Source organism: Coturnix japonica, chromosome 6, assembly GCF_054131305.1.
Source record: "Coturnix japonica strain WE chromosome 6, WE-NBRP24, whole genome shotgun sequence".
Classification (NCBI taxonomy): domain Eukaryota; kingdom Metazoa; phylum Chordata; class Aves; order Galliformes; family Phasianidae; genus Coturnix; species Coturnix japonica.
The window spans coordinates 23,677,020-23,698,691 of NC_140668.1; the positions used below are offsets into that span (position 1 = coordinate 23,677,020).

General features: G+C 44.0%; 1 protein-coding gene and 1 non-coding gene across 15 annotated transcripts in view; both read left to right on the forward strand.

Moving 5' to 3' along the window:
* The first annotated feature begins 330 nt into the window (after nt 1–330).
* Nucleotides 331–21,672, forward strand: part of CNOT1 (CCR4-NOT transcription complex subunit 1) — a 47,780-nt gene continuing 26,438 nt past the window's right edge. For 13 of the 14 annotated variants that reach the window (XR_014947731.1, XM_015873577.3, XM_015873582.3 and 10 more), the window contains exons 1-17: nt 331–411; nt 3,718–3,989; nt 7,295–7,402; nt 8,404–8,502; nt 9,006–9,074; nt 9,175–9,229; nt 9,651–9,854; nt 11,081–11,249; nt 12,402–12,528; nt 12,799–12,909; nt 13,361–13,531; nt 13,854–13,981; nt 14,753–14,993; nt 16,038–16,157; nt 16,867–16,989; nt 17,214–17,365; nt 20,999–21,149. Coding sequence is in view for 13 of the 14 variants with exons in the window: in XM_015873577.3 (XP_015729063.1) it covers nt 3,888–3,989; nt 7,295–7,402; nt 8,404–8,502; nt 9,006–9,074; nt 9,175–9,229; nt 9,651–9,854; nt 11,081–11,249; nt 12,402–12,528; nt 12,799–12,909; nt 13,361–13,531; nt 13,854–13,981; nt 14,753–14,993; nt 16,038–16,157; nt 16,867–16,989; nt 17,214–17,365; nt 20,999–21,149 (2,130 nt within the window). In the remaining variant the exon portion in view is untranslated. Of the gene's footprint in view, nt 412–3,717; nt 3,990–7,294; nt 7,403–8,403; nt 8,503–9,005; nt 9,075–9,174; nt 9,230–9,650; nt 9,855–10,172; nt 10,357–11,080; nt 11,250–12,401; nt 12,529–12,798; nt 12,910–13,360; nt 13,532–13,853; nt 13,982–14,752; nt 14,994–16,037; nt 16,158–16,866; nt 16,990–17,213; nt 17,366–20,998; nt 21,150–21,672 lie in introns of those variants that run through there. The other variant, XM_085551682.1, reaches the window with a different exon arrangement.
* LOC116653991 (small nucleolar RNA SNORA50) lies at nt 21,366–21,501 on the forward strand. Its single transcript, XR_004308727.1, has one exon. It is a non-coding gene; the product is annotated as a small nucleolar RNA SNORA50 (small nucleolar RNA).

Genomic DNA, 21,672 nt, shown 5'->3' on the forward strand with positions numbered 1-21,672 from the left:
CGGCCAACGCTTGTTGATGGCCGAGGCGCATGCTCCAACCCAGGCACCCGCCGGCTCCCATTGGCCCGAGCGCTAGGACGGATTCCGGATGGCTTCGACCAATCAGCGTTCGCTCCTCAATCGGCGCTCAGGGACGGCGGAACGCTCTGTGAGGGTGAGGCGCGCCGATTGGTCAGCCTTCCCGTAGCCGTGCGCTCCGATTGGTGGAAAGCCGTGCGGAGGGGCGGGACCTTCGGCGCGTTCCTCCCCCTCCCCCCCCGCTGTGGTGCCGCGAGGGGGCGGGGGAGGGGAAAGGCCGCGACGTGAGCGCGCGACCCTGTCCGCCATTTTGTAGCGCAACGGCGGAGACCAGAGGAGAAAAGCGCGAGCGGCCGCAGCCCGGCGCCTTGCTCCGGCCCCGCCGCCACTGAGGTGAAAGCTGCGGGCTGGGCCGCGGGTACCGGGGCCGTCCGAGGGGGGGGAAGCAGTTGGAGGGGGAGGGGAAGAGTATGGCGGAGGTGCGGGGCCGGGCGAGAGGAGCGCGGCCTGTGAGGCCTGAGGCGTTCGTTGTGTGGGGGCCTGCGGCCTAGCGCGCCCTGCAGCCTCCCTAACACTGCTCTGTGCTGACAGAGCGGAGCGGCCCGGCCCAACTCGGGCTGCCCCCCCCCCTGTTCCCCCTTCACCCCCCGTTCCCCCTCCGCTTTCCTCCAGAGGCGGATGAGGGTCCTGTGTTGAGGCCCCTGGGCCGTCCCCTGTCTCGGGGTTGGCTGTGGAATCGCTCCTGCCCGGCTCGGTGGGCCCGGCTGAGCCCGCAGCATCACAGCGCCGCGGGGCAGGGAGCCGTGCTGCCGGGAGGGGCCGCAACAGTTGGCTGTGCTGCCCTGGTTGGATTAGTTCTGAGTCTTTGAGCGGACCTCTGTGAACAGCCCGGTTTCTGACTATCAGCAGATCACGAGTGGTTGGTTTGGGCTGATTTGTGCCTGTGTTTACAACAGAAATGAGGTAGCGTTAAAAAAAAACAACACACGGCTGGTACTTGAAGGCGTTGGAGCTCTGGAGACGGTTGCCCAGGGAGCCTGTGGAGTCTCCTTCTCTGGAGTTACTCAAGGCCCCCCTGGCCGCTTTCCTGTGTAAGCTGCTTTAGCACGGGGTTGGATTGGAGGATTCCCAGAGGTCCATCCCAGCCCCTGCGGTTCTGTGATTAGTTTTTACACACATTTCCAACTCACACCTGGCTCTGACCTTTCAGAAGGAAGTGTGCCACCTGCTCTCAATGAAACTTTCTTTTCCTCTTTTAAAGCAGGCAGCAACACAGGTGTGACCCTGATAAGTCGCTCCTAGCGCATGTAATTTGAGTGTTTCCTGTTTCTAAGGTAACCACGTTGGCACTGACTGAATTCATAGTTGGGTCAAGCCTGGGTGAGGTGACTGTCACAACCAGGAAGCACACTGAGCTGGTAGTGAGTACATAGTGGAGTGTGACACTCTTTCTAGAGCGTTCTTCCCTGTGTGTGTTGTTTTCTGGCATTAGCCATTCATCCTAATGGCCTGCTTTCTTGAAGACAGGCTCACAACAAAATCACTTTATCACTCTCCTCTTTGGAGAAATACCTCATCGTGATTATCCATGTAGTGTAGCACAACCCAGAGTTTGGTTTAAAGTCATTTTGGAGTTGTTTTTCTCCTTACGTAGCTGCTAAATGTGTACTTGGGATTTGTTTTTGTTCTCCTCAGCAGTGAGGTTTGTTTCTCCTCCTCATCTGCTTCAGGTTAGTAGGGAGTGTTTGAACCTGTTGAAGTGTTTTGGCCACACCTGACTACTGGTTACATATTAGCCCTCTCTATCCTGTGCCTTTGGATTCTAGCCTACAATTGTATCCCACTTATACTGTAACCCAGCAGAACTTGGCAGCATTGAAGTGTTCCATGAGCTGCCCAGTCCTGTGTCTGAGGTCTCATTCAGTTACTCTATCGTAGTCCCTATAACTGCAAGTAGCAGTTTGGGTAGGAGGGTCCAGGCCTGATTGTTCCTAACCTGTCCAGGATGGAGATTTGCCCCAAGGTCTCAAAGCTGCTTGAATTCTTGAGGCCAGGGTGGGGGGATTGGTTCCAACTAAGAATATGCGCATCTAGAAATAAAGCCTGCCTTGCATAGCATTCATAGCTTCCTTAATCAGTCCCATAGAAATTTAAGTTCGGTCTTGCATACAATGGCCAGGGGGGTACCTGTGCCCTTCTGCTGTGCTGGGTTTTGGGTACTGCGATAAGTTTGGGCTATTGGAAGCTTTGAAGTGCTGTCAGTCTCCTGCTGGTGGGAAGCTGCAAGTAGCTGTGTACTGCGATACATACCACGCCAGCCATATATTTAGAATGTAGATAGGAAGCTGCTTCCTTCAGCTATTGTGTTCTGCCCTTGAATCAGGCTTTGCTTCTGCTTCCTTGGAAAGGAAAGCCCTGCTTTGACTGTAGTGTTGTGCACACAGAGTTGGTGGTCTCTGCTTTCCAGTGATGCTGTAGCTGGGCTGTGTCTGTGCTCTGCGGGGCTTAGTGCAGCAGCACGGAGGGTCAGGCTGTAGGCACGTGCTCTCCTGTGGCTCAGCCCAACTCTGAAGTCCTGGGATACAGAGGCTGATGTGGGGTGGGGTGAGTGTTGTTGTGCTTGTATGTGCTTGTATGGCCAAAGAAATGCCATTTCTCTTCCTAGCAGCCAGAGAGGGAAACTCTGAAGCTTGACTTATTGGCTGAAGAATGATCAGGTTGGGGAACTGCTGAGCAGCCCTATAACCTCTGTGCCCCCCCCCCCCTTTCCTTACAGCTTCAGTGCTTCCACCCCTGGGAAAGGAAACAACAGGGCTGCATCCCAGAGCCGCTTCCCTTAGGATTCCTGCGACTGCTGGTTGTGCAGAACTTGCTTTGGGATGCAACCGTATCGTGTTGGCAATGTGTGATTTAACAGATGAGATGTCAAGTGCCAAGATTCGTGTTGTCATAGGAATCTATTAAGCTGGCACGCTCTGCTGTTGTCGCTCACTGGAAAGCTGTTTCTCTAGGAGCCAAATGTTAGGGTTAGTTTATTGCAGCTCTTTGTGTGCGTTGCTCATTCACAACCACTTGTTTTGCTGCGTGCCTGGAGTGCGATGCTATTTGATAGCAGCGAGGCAAAACGTTACAGGGCTGGCCAAAGAGTGTGTCATCTCCTGATTGATGCTTGGAGTGACTGTGACCTCTGATTGTTGCTGTGTGCTGCCTCATTTACTATGCATCTCGTTTTCTTCTTTCTCACAGTGCTGAAAGGGAGGTCATTCTTCCAGCCAAGCTGTTTGCTGGCTCCTTCAAGCTGCCAAAGTGCAGAAAGGAAGAAGTGGTTGGGTGCTGTGAAAACAACTAAGCTTGTGTTGCAAAAACTTTGTAATGCTTTGCTCTCCTGGCGGGTGTCATAATATCAAATGCTTTACATAAGTTAAGCCTTCAAAAGTGTATTATCAGTATTGTTAAGCTTCACTTGACTTTGGTTTGCAGTTTAGCTTATAAGCAAGAAAAAGGAAGCAGTTCTGAGGCTGTTGGGTGTGAAGTGCAGAGGAACCACCTTTTGATATTAGGAAAAACCTTAAAGTTGTTCATATCAAAATAAACAGGGAAATACTTGTTATAAATGTTACCAGTTACAGTAACACAGTGCCTGGAACACAGCTGTGAAGTTGCTGCTGAACTCAAACCTGCTGCAATTTTGTCTTGCAGGTGCCATGTTTCAGTACAGACGAAGGCAACTGAGAAAGAGCTGAAGAAAGTAACACAACCAGATACAGGCTAATTGGGGGAAAAACAATTAACCTGTCTCTGAGGTGACTAAAGGGGAATAATGGTGATTTTGCGCCGGGCTCGGCCGCCTGCTTCCGCCCCAACCAGCAATGAATCTTGACTCGCTCTCGCTGGCCTTGTCTCAAATCAGCTACCTGGTGGACAATTTAACCAAGAAAAACTACCGAGCCAGCCAGCAGGAAATACAGCACGTAAGTAAAGCAGCGATGCGACAGGGGAAGTCTTGGAGAGAAAGAATGGGAGTGTCAGGTGGAGTTTCTCTCCTTGATTGAATTTCGCTCCACGCTGCTCTCCTGTGCACGGCTCTGTGCTGCAGGACGGGGAGCTGCAGCCTCCCATGTGCTCCTGCTGGATTCATCTGTTGGGTGGTGGAGTACAGCAACCAGTTGCTCGTCAGAGCTGAAAGCAGTGAGACTCTGTGGCTGTGCATCAGGATCAGCTGCTGTTGGTGGAATATGGCATGCAGAGCTTGCCTAAACTCTTTCAGTTTCATTTCTTCAGCTTCTGGGTGCTCTGTAAGAGCATTAGGTGGGAGAGGAAGGGAGATGTATTTCCTTGTCAGAGTTGTTCCACTGAAAATGAGAAGATGTGGTTAATCTGAATACCTTCACCTACCTCAGGTGGAAGGGTTTTGCTCCTTGTTTTATTTCATGCTGGTAAGTCAAGTGAGCTTCTGTGGCCTTGGATTTATAGGCAGAGTAGCTGTAGCTTGAAACAACAAAAAAAACCTTAGGGCTGGGCAACAATTCTGGTTTGACTGACCCTTTTAAATATAGTGCTGATTGCAGGATGGGCTGGAAACAGCTGTCAGCAGAGGAGAGTTAAGGAGTATTTGAATGCTACTGAGTGAGTTTCAGAAACTACTTTCAATGGGTATCCAGCACATAGCTGGGCCATTTGAACATTTGTGCTCACATTGATGATGAGGGCAGAGGGTTTAACCACAATCCATTCGTGGTAAAGGTGGCCTTCTTTGAAAGTGCAGTCGTTTCTTCACCAGAGGTGACAGAGGGCAACTCCTGCCATGTTGGGTGCTTAGAATCATCTCGTAAACTGGAGAAATGGAACATTCCTTTTGGAACTTCTGTGAAGTTTGCATGTTTTTGCAAGTTCAGTACTTGCAAGGGTGTGAAACGCTGCTGTCCTCAAGTCAGCCTGTTTCAACAGATGAGTGGCTCCAGAAGCAAGGCGTGACTGAGGTGTGACTTGCAGATTTAACATGAAAAATTACACCAGCTTAATAAATGTCAAGGTTTGGGAGAATATGTGATCAGTTTTCTTTTACAGCAGGAATACAGATCTCTAAAATGGGGACGGGTTCTTCCTTATCCTTCACCAGGGGCCCCTTTTTTGTGTTGAGTGAGTGGAAATGGCTGGTTTGAATATACGTGGCTGTAACACAGAATGCAGTACTCAGTTCTTCAAATATCCATGCTCCCCTTTTGCTTTTAACTTGCTGGTATTACTTTACTTCTGTGTCATCTCATGCAGTTTATCCTTAGGTGGTTACAGGGGATATGTGCATGCTTGAGCTGTCTCCACCTTGCTTGCACTGCTTGGTGTGAATGTTTGGCATAACTCAGTTTTACCAGGCTCATGCCTAAGCACACAGAGTATGTGGAAAAGCATACTTGCAACTGTTCTTTTCACACATGATTAGTGAAAATAGCCTCTGATCTTAAGCTGCTGGCTTGCTTCCACTTTGTGCTTCTGAACAAGATGCCAGAGACTTTAAATGCATCACTAGGGAACGTAAAGGTGGCAGAGCTGATTTGTTTAGTGTGCTTTCAGTGACCATCTAATGATGGTGATGCTTTAAGACTGCTTTAAAATAATCGAACATGTATTTAAGAAAAAAAATTTCTATGCATTTTTTGTCTGAAAGGTGAATTCAGGAGTGACTTCCTTCAAAATGGGTTTAGTGGTTTCCTTTTTCCTGGATTAGTGGTGAGGAGAGAAGGGCTTTGAGGGCAGACTCATCTACAGAGCAGAGCTGTCTGCATTCTGATGGACAGAGCTGGGTGGCAGTTATATCTGAGCTGAGTCTGTGTTTGCCTGAGCAAAATCCAGTTTGTCTGTGTGATAAATGCAAATACATGGGGTTCTACTACCTGTAGCTTATAGTGAAGCTTGGTTTAGTGGTTGCTAGAAGCAGGCATGTTTCATACAGGAAAGGTAGCAGTAGTGTCAGTAGTAGAGCTGAGAAATGCCTGTGCTGCACTTCCAGCCTTTATTTCCCCCGACCACATGTTTAATTTTCAAATGCATAACCTTCTGAAGTTACTTCTAAACAAGGAAGGAATCTAATTTTGATGCAGAGATGTACTGATAGCTTCAGTGTATACAGTTCTCTTTAGCATCCATCTGCTTTGATGAATTGATCACGGTTCTAGCTCAGTAGAAGATGGATCCAGCTTCATGCCAGCCTTGTTACCGTGTCTAAACCTACATATTTGATTGTGACTCCTTTCTGAAGCCTGAACTAGATCAGTGTTTGTTGACTGAGCAGCTTCCTACAAGTCATGGGGGGTGGCTGCCCTGGGAGGCAATACTGTTAGCATGGTTGAAGCTAATCAGCCCCAATGTGGGGCTGCTCTGGGCTGATGTATCACAGGCACATATGTTCTTACCACCAGTCAGGGCTGGTTCTGACTTGGATGTTTCTTTCCAGCAGATCAAAGCTTGGCAGCCACTGGGATAAGCAAAGGGAAGGGAAGCATAGGGTCAGATAACGATAGAAGAATTGAGCTGAAAGCCATCAGTCAGCAGAGCTGACGTGGATGCAGCCTGAAGCAGTGCCATTTGTCTTTTTGCACAAGGAAACCACCAGCAAGCAGGGAGGTTTGTGGCAGGGCAAAGCACTGAACTTGATGGAAGGAGCTGGAGTGCAGGCAGAGGTGCTGGGGCATGCTTGCATGTCTTGTGGAAACAATGGCAACATCTCGCTGATAGATGATAGTTGGATTTGATGTTGGTTGCTTTTATTTGGACAAATAAAGCAAACTACTGGTGATTAAGTAACTGGAATCCTCTGCCAGTATGTATTCTATTAAAAACAAGTGATGCCGTTGAGTAAACACTGAAAAGATGTGGATCACCTACTTATTGCTGAGCTATAGAATTGGGCTGAATGAGCTCTAATGACAGGGGAGAAGTCAGCCACAGGTGTTCAGCATGTGCTGTTTGCTTTTAAAGTTTGCCAGCGACCAAGTTAGAGATGGTTTGTGTTTATTTGTTATTTTAGTTGGAAGGCAGGAAGCACTGCGTTCCCTTCATGTTTTAAAAGGGTCTGGATTCTTCTGTCACCTTTTATATTTGTAATCTGCAAATAGCTTTAATGACTCTTAGGTTACTGATTAAAAGGGGCAGTGTTATCATTTGTGTTAAAGCTGTAGGTGAATGAACCACTAGAAGCACTGCTGTATCCATGGTATTAGTCCCAGATCATGCTTTATAACTGTTTTCTTCCAATGCTATTTTGGATGTTTTCTTTCAGATTGTGAACAGGCACGGTCCCGAGGCAGACAGGCATTTACTACGCTGTCTATTCTCGCACGTGGATTTCAGTGGCGATGGTAAAAGCAGTGGCAAAGATTTCCATCAGGTAAAGTCTGCGCTCGGGCAGTTGTTTGTTGGGTTTATGTGTGCAAAAGCTGTAACGGTGTGATCCATTCTGAGCATGCAGGGGCTGAAGATGGTGGCTGCAAGTGAACCTCTGTTATGGCACGTGGCTTTTCTATTGCAAACGTCTCTTGACAACTCTTAACTCTCTGAAAAAGCAGATAATAGCAGGAAAAGGGAAGTGGTTTTATGTTGAAGGTGGGAAGATTTAGGTTGGATGTCAAGGGGAAGTTCTTTACTATGAGAGTGGTGAGGTGCTGGAACAGCTGCCCAGACAGGCTGTGGGTGCCCCGTCCATCCCTGGAGGTGTTCAAGGCCAGGTTGGATGGGGCTCTGGGCAGCCTGGGCTGGTATTCAATGTGGAGGTTGGTGGCCCTGCATTCAGCAGGGGGTTGGAGCTTCATGATCTTTGAGGTCCCTTAGAACTTGGGCCATTCCATGACAGCCAGTTCTGTAATCTGAAGACTGTAAACTACTGATAACTGACTCTAAAAATACCTTGATCTAGGAAGACAGCTTATGTACAATTGCTTTTTTCACTACACACAATGCTTTCCTTGAAAGCCTTTGTCCCAAAAAGCTTTGTCCTAGTTCACTTATGCTTCTGGTATTAGCTCATGTTTTTCATCCTTAAGCAGTATTAGTGCAGACTTGTTAACTCACAAATAAGAAATAACTATTCTTAGATTGTCTATTGCAGTGTGTGAGGGTGCTTACAGAAAAGGAAGCATCTCACATTTGCGAATTAGTTTTCTTTACCATTGAATGGCAAGTGTTTGGTCACTTTCTCTTTTCCTAAAGGGAAAACCAAACAGAGCATGAAGTAAACTTGACTAAAAAGGAACGAATTCAATGACTGCAAGTGACAGTTTAGGCACTGTGCTTTATGTTTAGTTCTACTGCATGTAGTGGAAAGTAGGAACTTTTGTTTTATCGTCCTGTGTCAAAACAATATAAATGATCAAGTTGTTTTGCTCTTCTCAGACTCAATTTCTGATCCAAGAGTGTGCGTCGTTGATTACGAAACCAAACTTTATCTCGACGCTGTCCTACGCCATTGACAATCCATTGCACTATCAGAAGGTGTGTATGTTTGTGCAAAGGATCCTATTGGGGTTCTTCTGTGCTTTTCCTGCTTTGTGGGGTTTTTTTTAATGGCTCAAATTGGTTGTGGTAAAGTTGAGCTTGCCTGTTGTGTTTTGTTGAGCTAGTTACTCAGAGAATAACTCTTAAGAAATAAATGAAAGCTTAATCTAACGTCTGTTACCTTATGGCTTGTGTGTGACAGATGGTACCATAGTAAATCATCAGTGCTTCTGTTTCTGTCAGTATAAAAGCCATGATGGGGATCTAATTGTGAAGTTAGATTAATACAGGGAAACGGGGAGTAAACTTTTGGTCTAGACACATCTAAAAGTAGTTCTAGAGATTCTTAGTTTTCCACTGTAAGCTGTGTTAACCTGTGGTAGAACAGCTACTAATATTCAAGACATGCAAACAAGCATCTAGATTGCCTGCTGTTACAAGTGAGACTAATCACAAAATAAGCTCCATTTACCTTTTTTTTTTTTCCCCACTAATTTCAGAGTCTAAAGCCTTCACCCCATTTATTTGCCCAATTGAGTAAAGTCATCAAATTAAGTAAAGTTCAAGAGGTAGGTGAACCTTCTATTTTCAGTCTTTTTTAGTGTTATATGACTGAGCTTGTTGAAAAGGGCGATGTCTCCTTACTGCTGTGTTTGGATTTGTTTGTAGGTGATATTTGGTCTCGCTTTACTGAATTCTTTCAGCTCAGATCTACGAGGTTTTGGTAAGTGAACGTTTCAAAACGCTGCAGCAAAGATACTGTTTTCCATTTAAGCAGGGGGCTTTCTAAGTAAGTAGATATTTGCATGCATGATATTTGCAGTCAGTGAAGGTGCTGAAGTCTTAAAGCTTCTTTTGGGGAGGGCAAGAGGTAACAAGACTGTCGGGTCTTCTGTGAAGTCAGAGGTCCCTTCCATAAGTGACTTGCTAGGTAATGAGTCAAACTTGAGGTACTGTCTTACTGTTTTAGTTGTCCACTAAGAGTTAAGCTCAGAGGAGTGTGTTATGAAGTCTGTCTTTAAATCTGAACTGTCGTAGTTTGTGACCAACAAACTCAGAGTGGGAGATTGGTACTTAAACAAAATAAATCATTATATTGAAAACAGATTTCAGCTTTTGACTCTGTTCTCTTTTGCGTTCAACAGCTGCCCAGTTTATCAAACAGAAACTCCCAGATCTTTTACGCTCTTACATTGACGCGGACGTCAGTGGAAATCAAGAAGGTGGCTTCCAAGATATTGCAATAGAGGTCCTGCACCTTCTCCTCTCCCATCTCCTCTTTGGGCAGAAGGGAGCCTTTGGGGTGGGACAGGAACAGATTGACGCTTTCCTCAAAACATTACGTAGAGGTAAGTGTATTCTGGTAAATAAGGTGATACTTTTGTTTGCTTGTTTGCTTGTGTGGGCTGGCGCTTGTGGTTCTAACTAACACAGCACAATGCACTGCAGTTGGAAAAACCTGAGCTCCTCTATAGGGTGAGGAATGATCTTTAACATGCTTTTTTTTTTTTTTAAGAAAAGCTTTAAGATCATTAACTTGAAAAAGTAAGCACTGGGTGTTTTATATTAGGTGCAGATCTATGAAATACCAGCAGACTGTGTGGATGTGGTTTCAAGTGAAACTAATTAAATGCCTGCAATCTCCCATTCACCTTTTGTGGTGGCAGGGGATGATGTCAGTGAGATCTGAAGTAGTGTCCTTCCCTTTCCAAAACCAAAGTGGGTGATGTTAACACTTGAGAAGGATGAGAAATTGGTCTCAAAAACTGTGTTTAACTCAACACTGGATCTGTGCGGAACCAGAGCATCGTATCCTTTGCACAGGAGAGCGGGTTTCTACCATTTGTTTAGGTGTGACTTCTTAGGTTGTGCTTGCTTTAATGAAGATTAGTGTGTTAGCTTCTGGTATTTTCCTTACTTTAATCTGGGAAACTTAGAACTCTTCTCTGAGTTGCCCCAGAGGGTATTGGAGGTATTTTGTGTTGTCTTTAAGACAGTGCTTTGTAAGGGAAGCCTGCCCATAAGTTGTCTTTACTGTGCTGTTTTGCCGTAAACAAAACTGCCACCAGTACTTCTCATCTTCTCAGTGCTGTGTCTTCTTTAAACTAAATTTTCCTGAGAGGAAGAGCGAGTATTTTTCTTCCATCCTCAAGTGCCTCAGTTTGATTGATGGACTTCTTAGGCTGCAGGACTTGATAGCAACTCCTTTGTTTCCTTATACTTGCCAATATGGGGGAGAGCCTTCTTTACCACTTGTTTCTTGCTCTGTGCTCTTTCTGGGTGGCTGCTGTTAATGGCAGTCTGTAGCTGTAAAGCTCCCATTGCAGCTGCTGGTTGTCTTGGGCAGCTGCAGTGAAAATGTTGATGTAGCCTCTTGTACATTCTTGTTTGCTCAGAATATCTGAGAGCTAACAGGGAACTGCTAGGTGGGGTGGAAGAATACTTGGAGCAGCATCTGAATTTCTGCAGCAGCAAGGAAATTCTAATACAGCATTCTGTTTCTGAGTAGCCACTTGCATACAACAGCTTGTTCTGGCTCTTTGACATGACTTTGTTTCATTATGTTTGCCTTTAGATTTTCCCCAGGAGCGTTGCCCTGTGGTGCTTGCACCACTTCTATACCCTGAAAAACGGGACATTCTAATGGACAGGATCCTGCCTGATTCTGGAGGGATAGCCAAAACAATGATGGAGAGTTCTCTGGCAGACTTCATGCAAGAAGTTGGCTATGGCTTTTGTACAAGGTTTGTAGGAAAAGACTTTTTCTATATGGAATCAAGCACTTTGGGTGCTGATGGCTTTCTTCATTTCTCAAGATGCACAAGGTGAAGAAAAAGAACAACTTAAAACAGACAGACTCGTAACAGTTTAATTCTTATTTTGTTTTGCTTTCTTCTGTTGTGTGTAGCTTTTCTGTTGAAGTTGTTCATGATGTTATCATGGTAAAAACTGTTAGCTAAAGATATTTGCCTTCCTTGGGAAGGTTTTACAGACAAGGAGGATGGTCACATTCCTAAAAACAAGATGGTTTAGTAAACATGAGTTCCACCTAAATCCTATTCTGCTCTTATGGCGCACTCCTGGTAGCTCACTGACCACATGAAGTGAATTAGAGAAGAGCTGAAGGTTATTGTGTCTCTTAAGGGAGTTGCCCAATAGCAGCTTCTTGTTTGTACCGCGCTTATCAAAGCATAAACTTTGTAATTAAGATTACTTGAAGCTGTGGAGTATAATTATGATAGTGAATTGCTGGTGATAAAACAGAGTGTCTTGACAGCTGCTTCAGAGCCTGTGCCTGCTTAGGCTTATTTTGGTAGAAATACAGCTGTCTTATACTCACAAAGCCAGGGCAAGTTTATTTCTGTACATACTTAACCCACATTCTCATTCAGAGCGTTCCAGATTCTCTTGGCTATCTTCCCCTTTTCTAAAATGTGAAATATGCATCTCTGTTAGCTAGAGTTGCTAGTGCTGTGTGAAACAGGCTGCCATTTACAGAGCTGTGTAGGCTTGCTGGGAGTGATGTGAGCATGACTATACATCTTTGCACCTAGCACTGATACTGTGCTCCATTGATGGTTTATATATGTGTGTTGAATTGTCATAATTACCAGAAATATAGGAGGAAAAACTAGGTGATAGGTAGAATGCCTCTACTGAGGAACTATTTTGAATATGTTGTAAGTTTATTTCATGCTATATACCTGTTACCTTTCCATAAATAGAGTATTATAGTACAGCTATTAGGGCTCAAGGGGAGTGCTTGTAAAACCTAACCATGGTAACAGGAGCCTACAAACATGTGGCTGCTTCTGGCTTAGGCTCATATTGAGGGCTAAGCCTGTGTTATTTAAAGGAATATGGGCATTACTGAGGTCTGTTTTATCCCACTTCAGTGTTGAAGAATGTCGCAACATAATCATGCAGTTTGGAGTTCGGGAGGTGACGGCTGCCCAGGTTGCCAGGGTGCTGGGGATGATGGCTCGAACCCATTCGGGGTTGACGGATGGTATTCCATTACAAGTGAGTGCTGTACAGTATGGGTTATTTGTATTTTAATAAGCAGGAATTGGGAAATGAAAGCTTAAGAATGTAAGCTTTTATTAGTCAATAATTATACTTCCAAAGGTTCTGTCATAAATTTCTGTAATACCTTCTTGAGTTAAGCATGCAAGTGGTGTCATTACTGTTCTGAAACTCTGCTTTCCTTTGTAGTGAAAAGTTCTGTGGCTGGCAGGCTTAGAGAGTTCTCTATTTCTAGCCAGTACTTGATTGGGTATGTTTAACTTGCAGTCTATTTCGGCTCCTGGCAGTGGGATTTGGAGTGATGGCAAAGATAAAAGTGATGGAGCACAAGCCCATACCTGGAATGTGGAGGTCTTAATTGATGTTCTTAAAGAGCTGGTAAGTTTTCCTGAGTGCCTTGATCTTCATTGCTGAGCAGTTCAAAGAAGGGCATGTCCCAGTGTGAACATAAAGCTTTTCAAGCTCCTAGCAGCCTGAATGGCTTTGAATCTCAGTCTCTTGGCAGCTGGTCAGATCCTTCTGCCTCCTTCTGGAGAGTGTATGAAAGTCTATAAAAGGAATGAGCTGAAGTGCTAAGAAATGAGCTGTTTTAGTTGTTTCGGTTTTAATTTCATCTTTGGAAGGATGGACAGCTTCAAGCTGTCAAGGACTGGCTTCAAGCAATGGCTTGCATCGTGTTTGTAGAACTATCTGAACTTTGTTTTAAAAAGAGCACAAACTGTTTTCAACTAAAAGTTGGGTGGATGTTAAGCTGGAGTGGGGTTCTTAGAAGCAGGCAGTGAGGACTGTGATGTTTAAGACTGACTGCTTTCCTGTTTTTTGCATACAGAATCCTAGCCTGGATTTCAAAGTAGTAACCTATGAATTGGACCACCCAGGATTTCAGATTCGTGACAGCAAAGGCCTGCATATTGTGGTGTTTGGCATCCAGAGGGGGCTAGGCATGGAAGTCTTTCCAGTTAACGCCATATACAGACCTTGGAAGCATGCAGAGGGCCAGGTAAGGTTACCAGCATTTTGTTTGTCTGTACGTCACTTAAGAAGCTTCTGAATTTCTCAAGTGGCAGATGTGGGTTTGTAAATATGAATGTTCAGACAAGCCAAGTTTGAGAACTTGTGTCTGCGTTGCTGGGAAGGAGATGGTCACTGGCTCCACATGTCATGTCATTTGTTTTTAGCAGGGTTCTGACTCATAATGCAGCTGCACCAAGCACCTAGTTTACTTGGTTGCACAAGTTGCACAGGCTGGAGCTTTGCAAAATGCAGCTGTGAAGGTGCATGCAACTCCAGCAACCTAAACTGCTTCTGGTTTCTCTTTCCAGCTCTCCTTCATTCAACATTCCCTTATAAACCCGGACATCTTTTGTTTTGCTGACTACCCTTGTCATACTGTTACTACAGACATCCTGAAAGCACCACCAGAAGATGACAACAGAGAAATTGCTACATGGTAAGCCTGCTTTTCTTACCTAGATTTAGAGTAAGACGACTTGTTCACATGTGACTTTATGATCTTAATGCAGCATGATATCTCTATAGCTGTGTGTAAATTCCAGTAAATGAGCTTGTTACTATTTTCCTGTGTTTGATCAGTGAAAGTTCTTGTATTGAACTTCCTGTATATTTCCATAACCTCTGAGAATGTATTATAGTTGTTGCTTTTATTGTTCTGAGAATTCCTACAGATGTATTTTGGTGAATGTTAGGACTGGAGCTGGTGTGATAAAAGAGTTAGGATCTTAAATCTGCCTTTCATAAGATAACATTGGAGAAACTTGCTCTACATACATGAAATAGGTCTTGGGATTTAAATAGTTAATTTGGAGAGCTATTCATAGCATCATAGAATGGGGTTGAAAAGGACCACAACGATCATCTGGTTTCAACCCCCTGCTGTGTGCAGGGTTGCCAACCAGGTTGCCCAGAGCCACATCCAGCCGGGCCTTGAATGCCTGCAGGGATGGGGCATCCACAGCCTCCTTGGGCAGCCTGTTCCAGTGCGTCACCACCCTCTGGGTGAAAAACTTCTTCCTAATATCCAACCTAAACCTCCCATGTCTCAGTTTCAAACCATTCCCCCTTGTCCTATCACTGCCCACCCCTGTAAAAGCCATTCTTCCTCCTGTTTATTGTACAGACAGCTTAAATGCCAGGTACTATAAGCAAACTGCTTTGTAACCTTATGTGGGGGGCTTGTCTGTCTTTTTGTTCTTTTTGTTAGGAAGAGCCTGGATTTGATTGAATCTCTGTTACGGTTGGCAGAAGTGGGACAGTATGAGCAGGTTAAGCAGCTCTTCAGTTTTCCCATCAAGCATTGCCCAGATATGTTGGTATTGGCCTTATTGCAGATCAACACTTCTTGGCATACCTTGCGCCATGAACTCATCTCCACGCTCATGCCGATCTTCCTTGGCAACCATCCCAACTCTGCCATCATTTTGCACTATGCATGGCATGGGCAGGTAAGTGCTTTCACTGCTGCTAAATCTTTACATTTTAACTCAAGTTTGATTTATTTATTTTTGAGAGAGAGAAGCTCACACATTTAATACGTAGAAATTTTAAGCAGTAAGGGGACGAAGTTAATGAATGAACAGTAGGTTTATTTCTATGGATTTCCCTTTCATCTTGAATTTTCTCATTGTACCTACTGGTAGCTTAGTAAATGCAAATCAAAGGAAGGAACTTAAGACAGAGGAACCTTCTGGGATGAGAGCAGAATCTGCGTTAAGGAATGTTTGATTCTTTAGAGTATAGTAGTCAGTGATAAGAAGCTTGACCTCAGTGGTCTTAGTCCCTGTTCACTGCAAAGTCAGGACTGTTCCCTAGCTGAAGCAGTATGAATACTTTGTGGATTTTTTTCTTTTATATATCCTTGAATTGAAGAATAGGAGGTAGGATACAGGTGATGCTTTTTGTATATGGTCCTTAAATAGGAGGAAGATGCAATTTTCAACAGGATAGACTTCAGGATAAAGGACTGAATGATAGCTGCCCTGTGACAGGGTGCTGTTCCACAGCTTTTGGATACTTGTCTTCCACAGATGAGGGGGCTTTATAAGCAAAACCCTTTCTGTCAGCAAAAGCCCAGTTGAGTTGCAGTTTAGGATTGCTGCTGTGTGAGCAAAGAGCTAGAAACTGGTTTTCCTTGTCAGGGTGTGATACTGCACTTTTCACTTTGGGAAATGTTGGGCATAACATTTTCATAAACAGTGTATCTATTCCAAAAGCTGCATGTGTGTAACTGGGGGGGAATTAAACCTCTTCAATCATAGGAAACCTGCAAAGGATGTGCATTCTCATCATTCATAGCCATTCTACATCTTTTAGTTGAGCTCCTGGATAATTTTGTTACCTCATAATAAGAGTCCAACTATGAAAAGAAGTTCTGTAGCTGAGTAGTAAATGTGCTTTTGGCTTTATGGGGAAGGTATCTTACTAAATGTTCAAATAGTTGATCCTTTTCCTACAGACATGAAGTACAATCCTAATTTAATTCTTCTTAGGGTCAGTCTCCTTCGATTCGCCAACTTATCATGCATGCAATGGCAGAATGGTACATGAGAGGGGAGCAGTATGACCAGGCAAAATTGTCACGTATTCTTGATGTGGCACAAGACTTGAAGGTGAGTTTTGCAGAGCACCGTCACTATTTTCTGTCTGGTGTCTTATGCAGACTTGCTCATCTTGCAACAAAGGTTAAGCTTAACTTAGATGTGACTCATTTAGTATAAGGATTGCTAAGAAGCAGTATGATAGAGCTGCTTGTTTTGTGCACGTACTGTAAATCCAGGAAGAGCTTCAACTGTTTTAACCTTGAACACCACTGAAATGGGAACTGTGGAAAATATCCTTCAGGCATTTGTTTGAGGGTGACATCTCTGAGACTGATGGGATGGAGGTTTTTTAAGAATACTATGCTACTGTTTACGTGTTCATGAAAGACTGGAGGCTGCCTGATATCTTTGAGGCCTTTATCACTTCCTAAAGTTAGGTGCAAAATAATTGGGTGTCACAAAGTGCAAGAGCTTCAAGTCAGTTTTGTTTTATTGCTTTTTGCATTCAGGGATGACCACTGGTAGAGGTTCATATAGAAGAATTTAACTCAAAAACCAGTAAGTCACTTCAGGAAGGTGGTAATACTCCCAAAAGCTCTTGCTTATTTGTGCCACAAGCACAAAAACATGTATATGATACAGATGGTTGACTAATAAAGCACAGCAGCCTGTGATAAGGAGATTTCTTTGTTACAAAGAATGTGGAGATTAGAAAGAAAAGAAAGGAGAAAGCATGTCCTTGTGACTTCACTGTTAGTCTTATTTTTTTTTTTTCTAGGCCTTGTCAATGCTGCTAAATGGTACTCCATTTGCCTTTGTTATTGACCTTGCTGCACTTGCCTCTCGACGAGAATACCTCAAACTTGACAAATGGCTCACAGACAAAATTCGGGAGCATGGGGTAAAGCAGAACTTATTTCTGTATTCTATCAGTGACTAACTTAAGTCACTTTCACTTTATAAATAGATTTAAAGCTTTGGGAAAGTGTCCGTGGTCTGATAGTTTCATGCTTTCATTGAGCTGTAATTTATAAATTTGTGTAATTCTTTCCATGATACAATTGCCAAGTTTGAAATAGTGCCTTGGATGTGGATGGGAGTTTGAGATGACTTTATTTTCCACAGGAGCCCTTCATCCAAGCCTGCATGACCTTCTTAAAGAGAAGATGTCCATCTATCCTAGGTGGCCTTGCTCCAGAAAAAGATCAACCCAAAAGTGCTCAGCTTCCTCCAGAAACCTTGGCAACTATGTTGGCATGCCTGCAGGCTTGCGCTGGGTAAGGGTTGTACAGCTTATGTGGAATGCATCATCCTCTTGAAACTCTGTATAATGTTGTATGGCCAGTCTCAATAGTGTGTTTGTCACTGACACTGAAGCTTCTCTTGTAGGTTACACAACAGGAAGTTGAAATTGATCTTGTCTTCATAGTCAGACAGTGGGGTGATCTTGGTAATTGTGGTGTGGCTGTTTAGTGAGGTACTGGGTTAGTGACTAGATGCTGCAATTTGGACAGAAGAACATGGATCATAACTGAGTGTGGCAACATCATTTAAAACTATGGCAGTATTAAGGGTGGAGGTTTTAATGTTACAATACTGAAACCTGACGTGTAACTTCCGTTGTCTCCTTAAGAATACCGCCTTGAAGTAGTCAAAGGATGGGAAACAGCTGAGTAGTTCTACACATGAGTTAGTTTAGCTAAAATTTAGAAGGAAACTGGGTCCTAAAGAGCTGTAACACACCCCTCCTGGAGCTGAGAGACGCAAAGGACAGGACAGCACAACTTTTAAATACTGTGTTAATTTTAGGTAAAAATAACAAAATGATGCAAAAATGTTGGTGGGCTCACTTAATACTGTCAGGTCAGGGTAGTATTTGACTGCAACAGTATTTAACTGGTAATCAGGAGTAGCCCTGTGTGGCCTATGAGTCAGAGAGACTGGAAGCTGGGGGTGCTGCTGCCTTTGGTGTTAAATGTCGACATCTGAAGATACTGGCATGACCAGATGTGTGTTACTTGATGTAGAGGTTGTATTGTCATCTGTTGTTATCTTGACAGATACAGAAAACATCTGTATGGATGTCAGAGAGCGTTCCCAGCTCTCAACTAAACAGTAGGGAATAAATACCAGCACAGAACTGTCACAATCAGTGCTTAAAGTGCAAGGAGATTTCTGAGATTATGGTGAAATGTTAGGAGAAAGGGTGTTCCTGTCTTCTGTTGGGACCTATGCAATTGAACTTCAAAATCTACTGAAATACTGTTTCTGAAACGTTAATCTCTCGTCCATCTTTTAGACAGAAATAGTGTCTGTTACTTCTCAACTCAGTGCATCATCTTTTAGGACTGTAAAATTCCATTCTAGCCCAACGTTTGCCTTATTACCCTGTCCAGATCTAGGGATGTAATAGTTAACTGTAGACTTAACTTGCATCTAATGTCACTGTGTCCTGAATCTTAATGTGTTACCAAGTTTTATTTATTCAGTTAATCCAGAAGCTACCCATTCTCTACTGGCACAATTCTCTCAGCTTTTGGTTTCTTTTTATAGCAACCTGCATTCCCTTCTATGCAAGAATGTGACCTACTTGCAGTCATTTTTCCTTCAGCTATTTTGAGTGTGAAAGAGAAAAAACACCAAGATTGCTTTCAGGAAGGGATCTCTTTGATTGCTCCAATCACCAATGGAAGCAGGCATCATAAAGACTGGGGTATTAAGATCACAGTAAAATGAAATGTGTCCAGAAGGGTAATGCCCTTCACCACCTGAAGTCTGCCGCTGTGGGTAACTGATTTAGGAGCAGTGTCATTAATTAAACTGTAGTTAACTCTTCTGTGGTTTTGTATCTGGGGGGAGATACTTCTCTTAGCCACTAATCTGAGACCCTTTCTCTTATGCAGCTTGTGTCTCTCTGAGCTCTGCTGTTGTGGCATGTAGCAGTGATGCTTCAAAAGGGAAATAGCTTTTTTTGCTAATTACTTACCATTCTTCAGTTGAAGCTCAAGTGGTTTGGGCAGGGTTGAAAACATGAACTTTAGGATCTGTTCTGATAGAGGAGTGTTGTCTCCCTATTTACTGCATCACATTACTTGCTTCAAATGCAGCTTTGTGAAAAGCTATTGATATTATGGTATCTATCTTGATATGCAGTGGAATCTGACACAAAAGTGTTAATTTTCAGTCTGTGTAGATTGCAGGACTAGAAGTTAGTGACTTGTTCCAAGGCTCAAATGGCTTTAACTGGTCACCATAGGAATCAAGCTTGGGATTGTAAGCCTGTCTTAAACTGCACTGTGGGCTGCCATATGGTCAGTGGCCTCCAGCAGATTGGAATCTGTTTTACTAAAGCATGCTGTGATATTTAAGTGGAAACATAGCAGGTGTGCTGCTGCCAAAAAGTGATAAAAAAGAGCAGGGCAAAGGATGGAGAGCGGTAACTGTGTGACTTGAGCTCATCAGCCCTGCTACTGTTCCCTGGTTAAATAGGATCATACAGGGCTACAAACATCCCCTGCATGAAGAAAACTCTACTTCCATACCTGCAATTGGTTGTAAGTGCCTGGAAATTTAGAGACTTGTAGTATTATGGAATTGGGGGTGTAGGCAAATTCATACTGTGTGTGCTGAGGCTGCCCATGCTGTGCTCAGAGCTCTGCCTTCTGGTCTGGTTGCGCTCGAATGAAACAAAGGAACAGAAATCCCATCTGTGCCAGGATGGCATTTTCCCCACATTGCGGTAGGGCACTGGCTTTGGAGAACAACCTGCTTAGGCTGTAATGGGCCAGCTGACAAAGCTGAAAGCTGGCCTGCCTTAATTAGATTAAAACTTTGTTTTCCTGCCTTATTATCACAGTTGTTCCTCATTCTTTACAACCACATCCCAACATCTGTGCTGTAGAAATTGCATGAAAATCTGTTGAAAATAAGGAATCTCTGGAGGCATTTGACATAGTTGCATCACTGCAAGAAGGAATGTGCTGCTTTAGTTGTACATGCTATATAAAGGTCGAAGTAAAGGTCAGAAAAGCCATAAATAGTTGGTTGTGTGTTCTGGATTGAGATGTTGGAGTTGTGTGAACATGCCTGTGGTTAGGTGTGTCTTTGGAAACCTGGCAGCCAGACCCTGGAATACTTTGAAGAAGGAGCTGCTGACTGCCCTCGGTTGTATAATGTCTTCAGGCCTAAGCTTGAGTCCTCTGTTGGGTTTTGATACAAGATCTTTGAATAGTTGGAGAGTTCTTGTCAGTGTTCAACGTTTATGAATGGTAAAATGAAGCCTTGTCTGTTAGTTCACATACTGAAACATTAGAGGGGAATTGTGTGGGGGTATTTAACTCCATCCTTCTGTATGCTTGTTTGTAGTCCAACCTTTTTAGGCATGTTGTAACTGTTGGAGAGTTCACATTTGTTAAGAAATTTCAACTGGAAATGATTGAGTGACAAAGCTTGGGGATGGAGGAACCCTTAGGAGCTGATTTGACCAAGGGATTACAGCATAAGCTGTTGTCTGAGTTCATGAAGCTATGCTGTACATAGTCCTTATCTGCAGCTTTCTTTGCCTACTTTTAGGGCTGTTGGAGCCATGCAGACAGATACACATCCTGTCTTTCCATAAGCCATTACTTGCAGGGATAAACTGCGTAGCACAGGATTTGAGTTCTTAAAAATGGACGAATGTGTTGGAGGTGTTTTTAGTTGAAATTCTTCATCTAAAATACAGCTGTTTCTCTCAGGCGGGTTGGGGTGGGGGGTGATGCTTCAAAAATATACATATATAGTTTCTCTTGAGTTTGTTTTGCCACTTATATGTGTGAAATATAGCCCCATCTTTTGAAGGAAAAATGATCAGTTACAGGCCTGGATTTCCTGATTGTTACATGCCTCATTGCCACGCTCTTCTGCTCTAGGAGTGTTTCTCAGGAGCTGTCGGAGACCATCCTCACCATGGTAGCCAACTGCAGTAATGTCATGAACAAGGCCAGGCAGCCACCACCTGGAGTCATGCCCAAAGGCCGCCCACCTAGTGCAAGCAGCTTGGATGCCATCTCTCCTGTGCAGGTAGGTAAATGTCATGCTGCATCTTCAGAAGCAGCTGGCTGGCATTAATTTTGGTGTGCTTGTTGAGAGTTGGTCAGAACTGTCTTGCTTCATGGATGTCTGTAAGAAACCAAAGTGTAGCATGATGGGAATACCAAACAGTGATAGAGGTTTGGTCTGTTTTAAAATAATGGAGGGTTTTTTAGATGTCTTTGTAAATTTTAGCACTTGAGAACTAAGCACTGCCTTTGAACCTGGGGTGTCTTGTTTGTAGCTTCACAGGCCAAGCAGCAGTGCTAGAGCATAAGGACTTGTTATAACTGGGGCTCTTCAGCTCTCAACTGAACTGCTCTTTTAAAAACAAGGTACATCTGAGTTACTCCCTGCTGCTCATCATCCCTTCCTCCTCTGGAAGCAATGCATTGCAGATATGAATTGCTTCTAGCAACTACATTCAGCAGTGGATTTTAAAATGGTAAAAACCTTTTCACATGAAATAGTGGCAGTTTAACACTGAAGAATGTCTGAAGCATCAGCAAGCTAT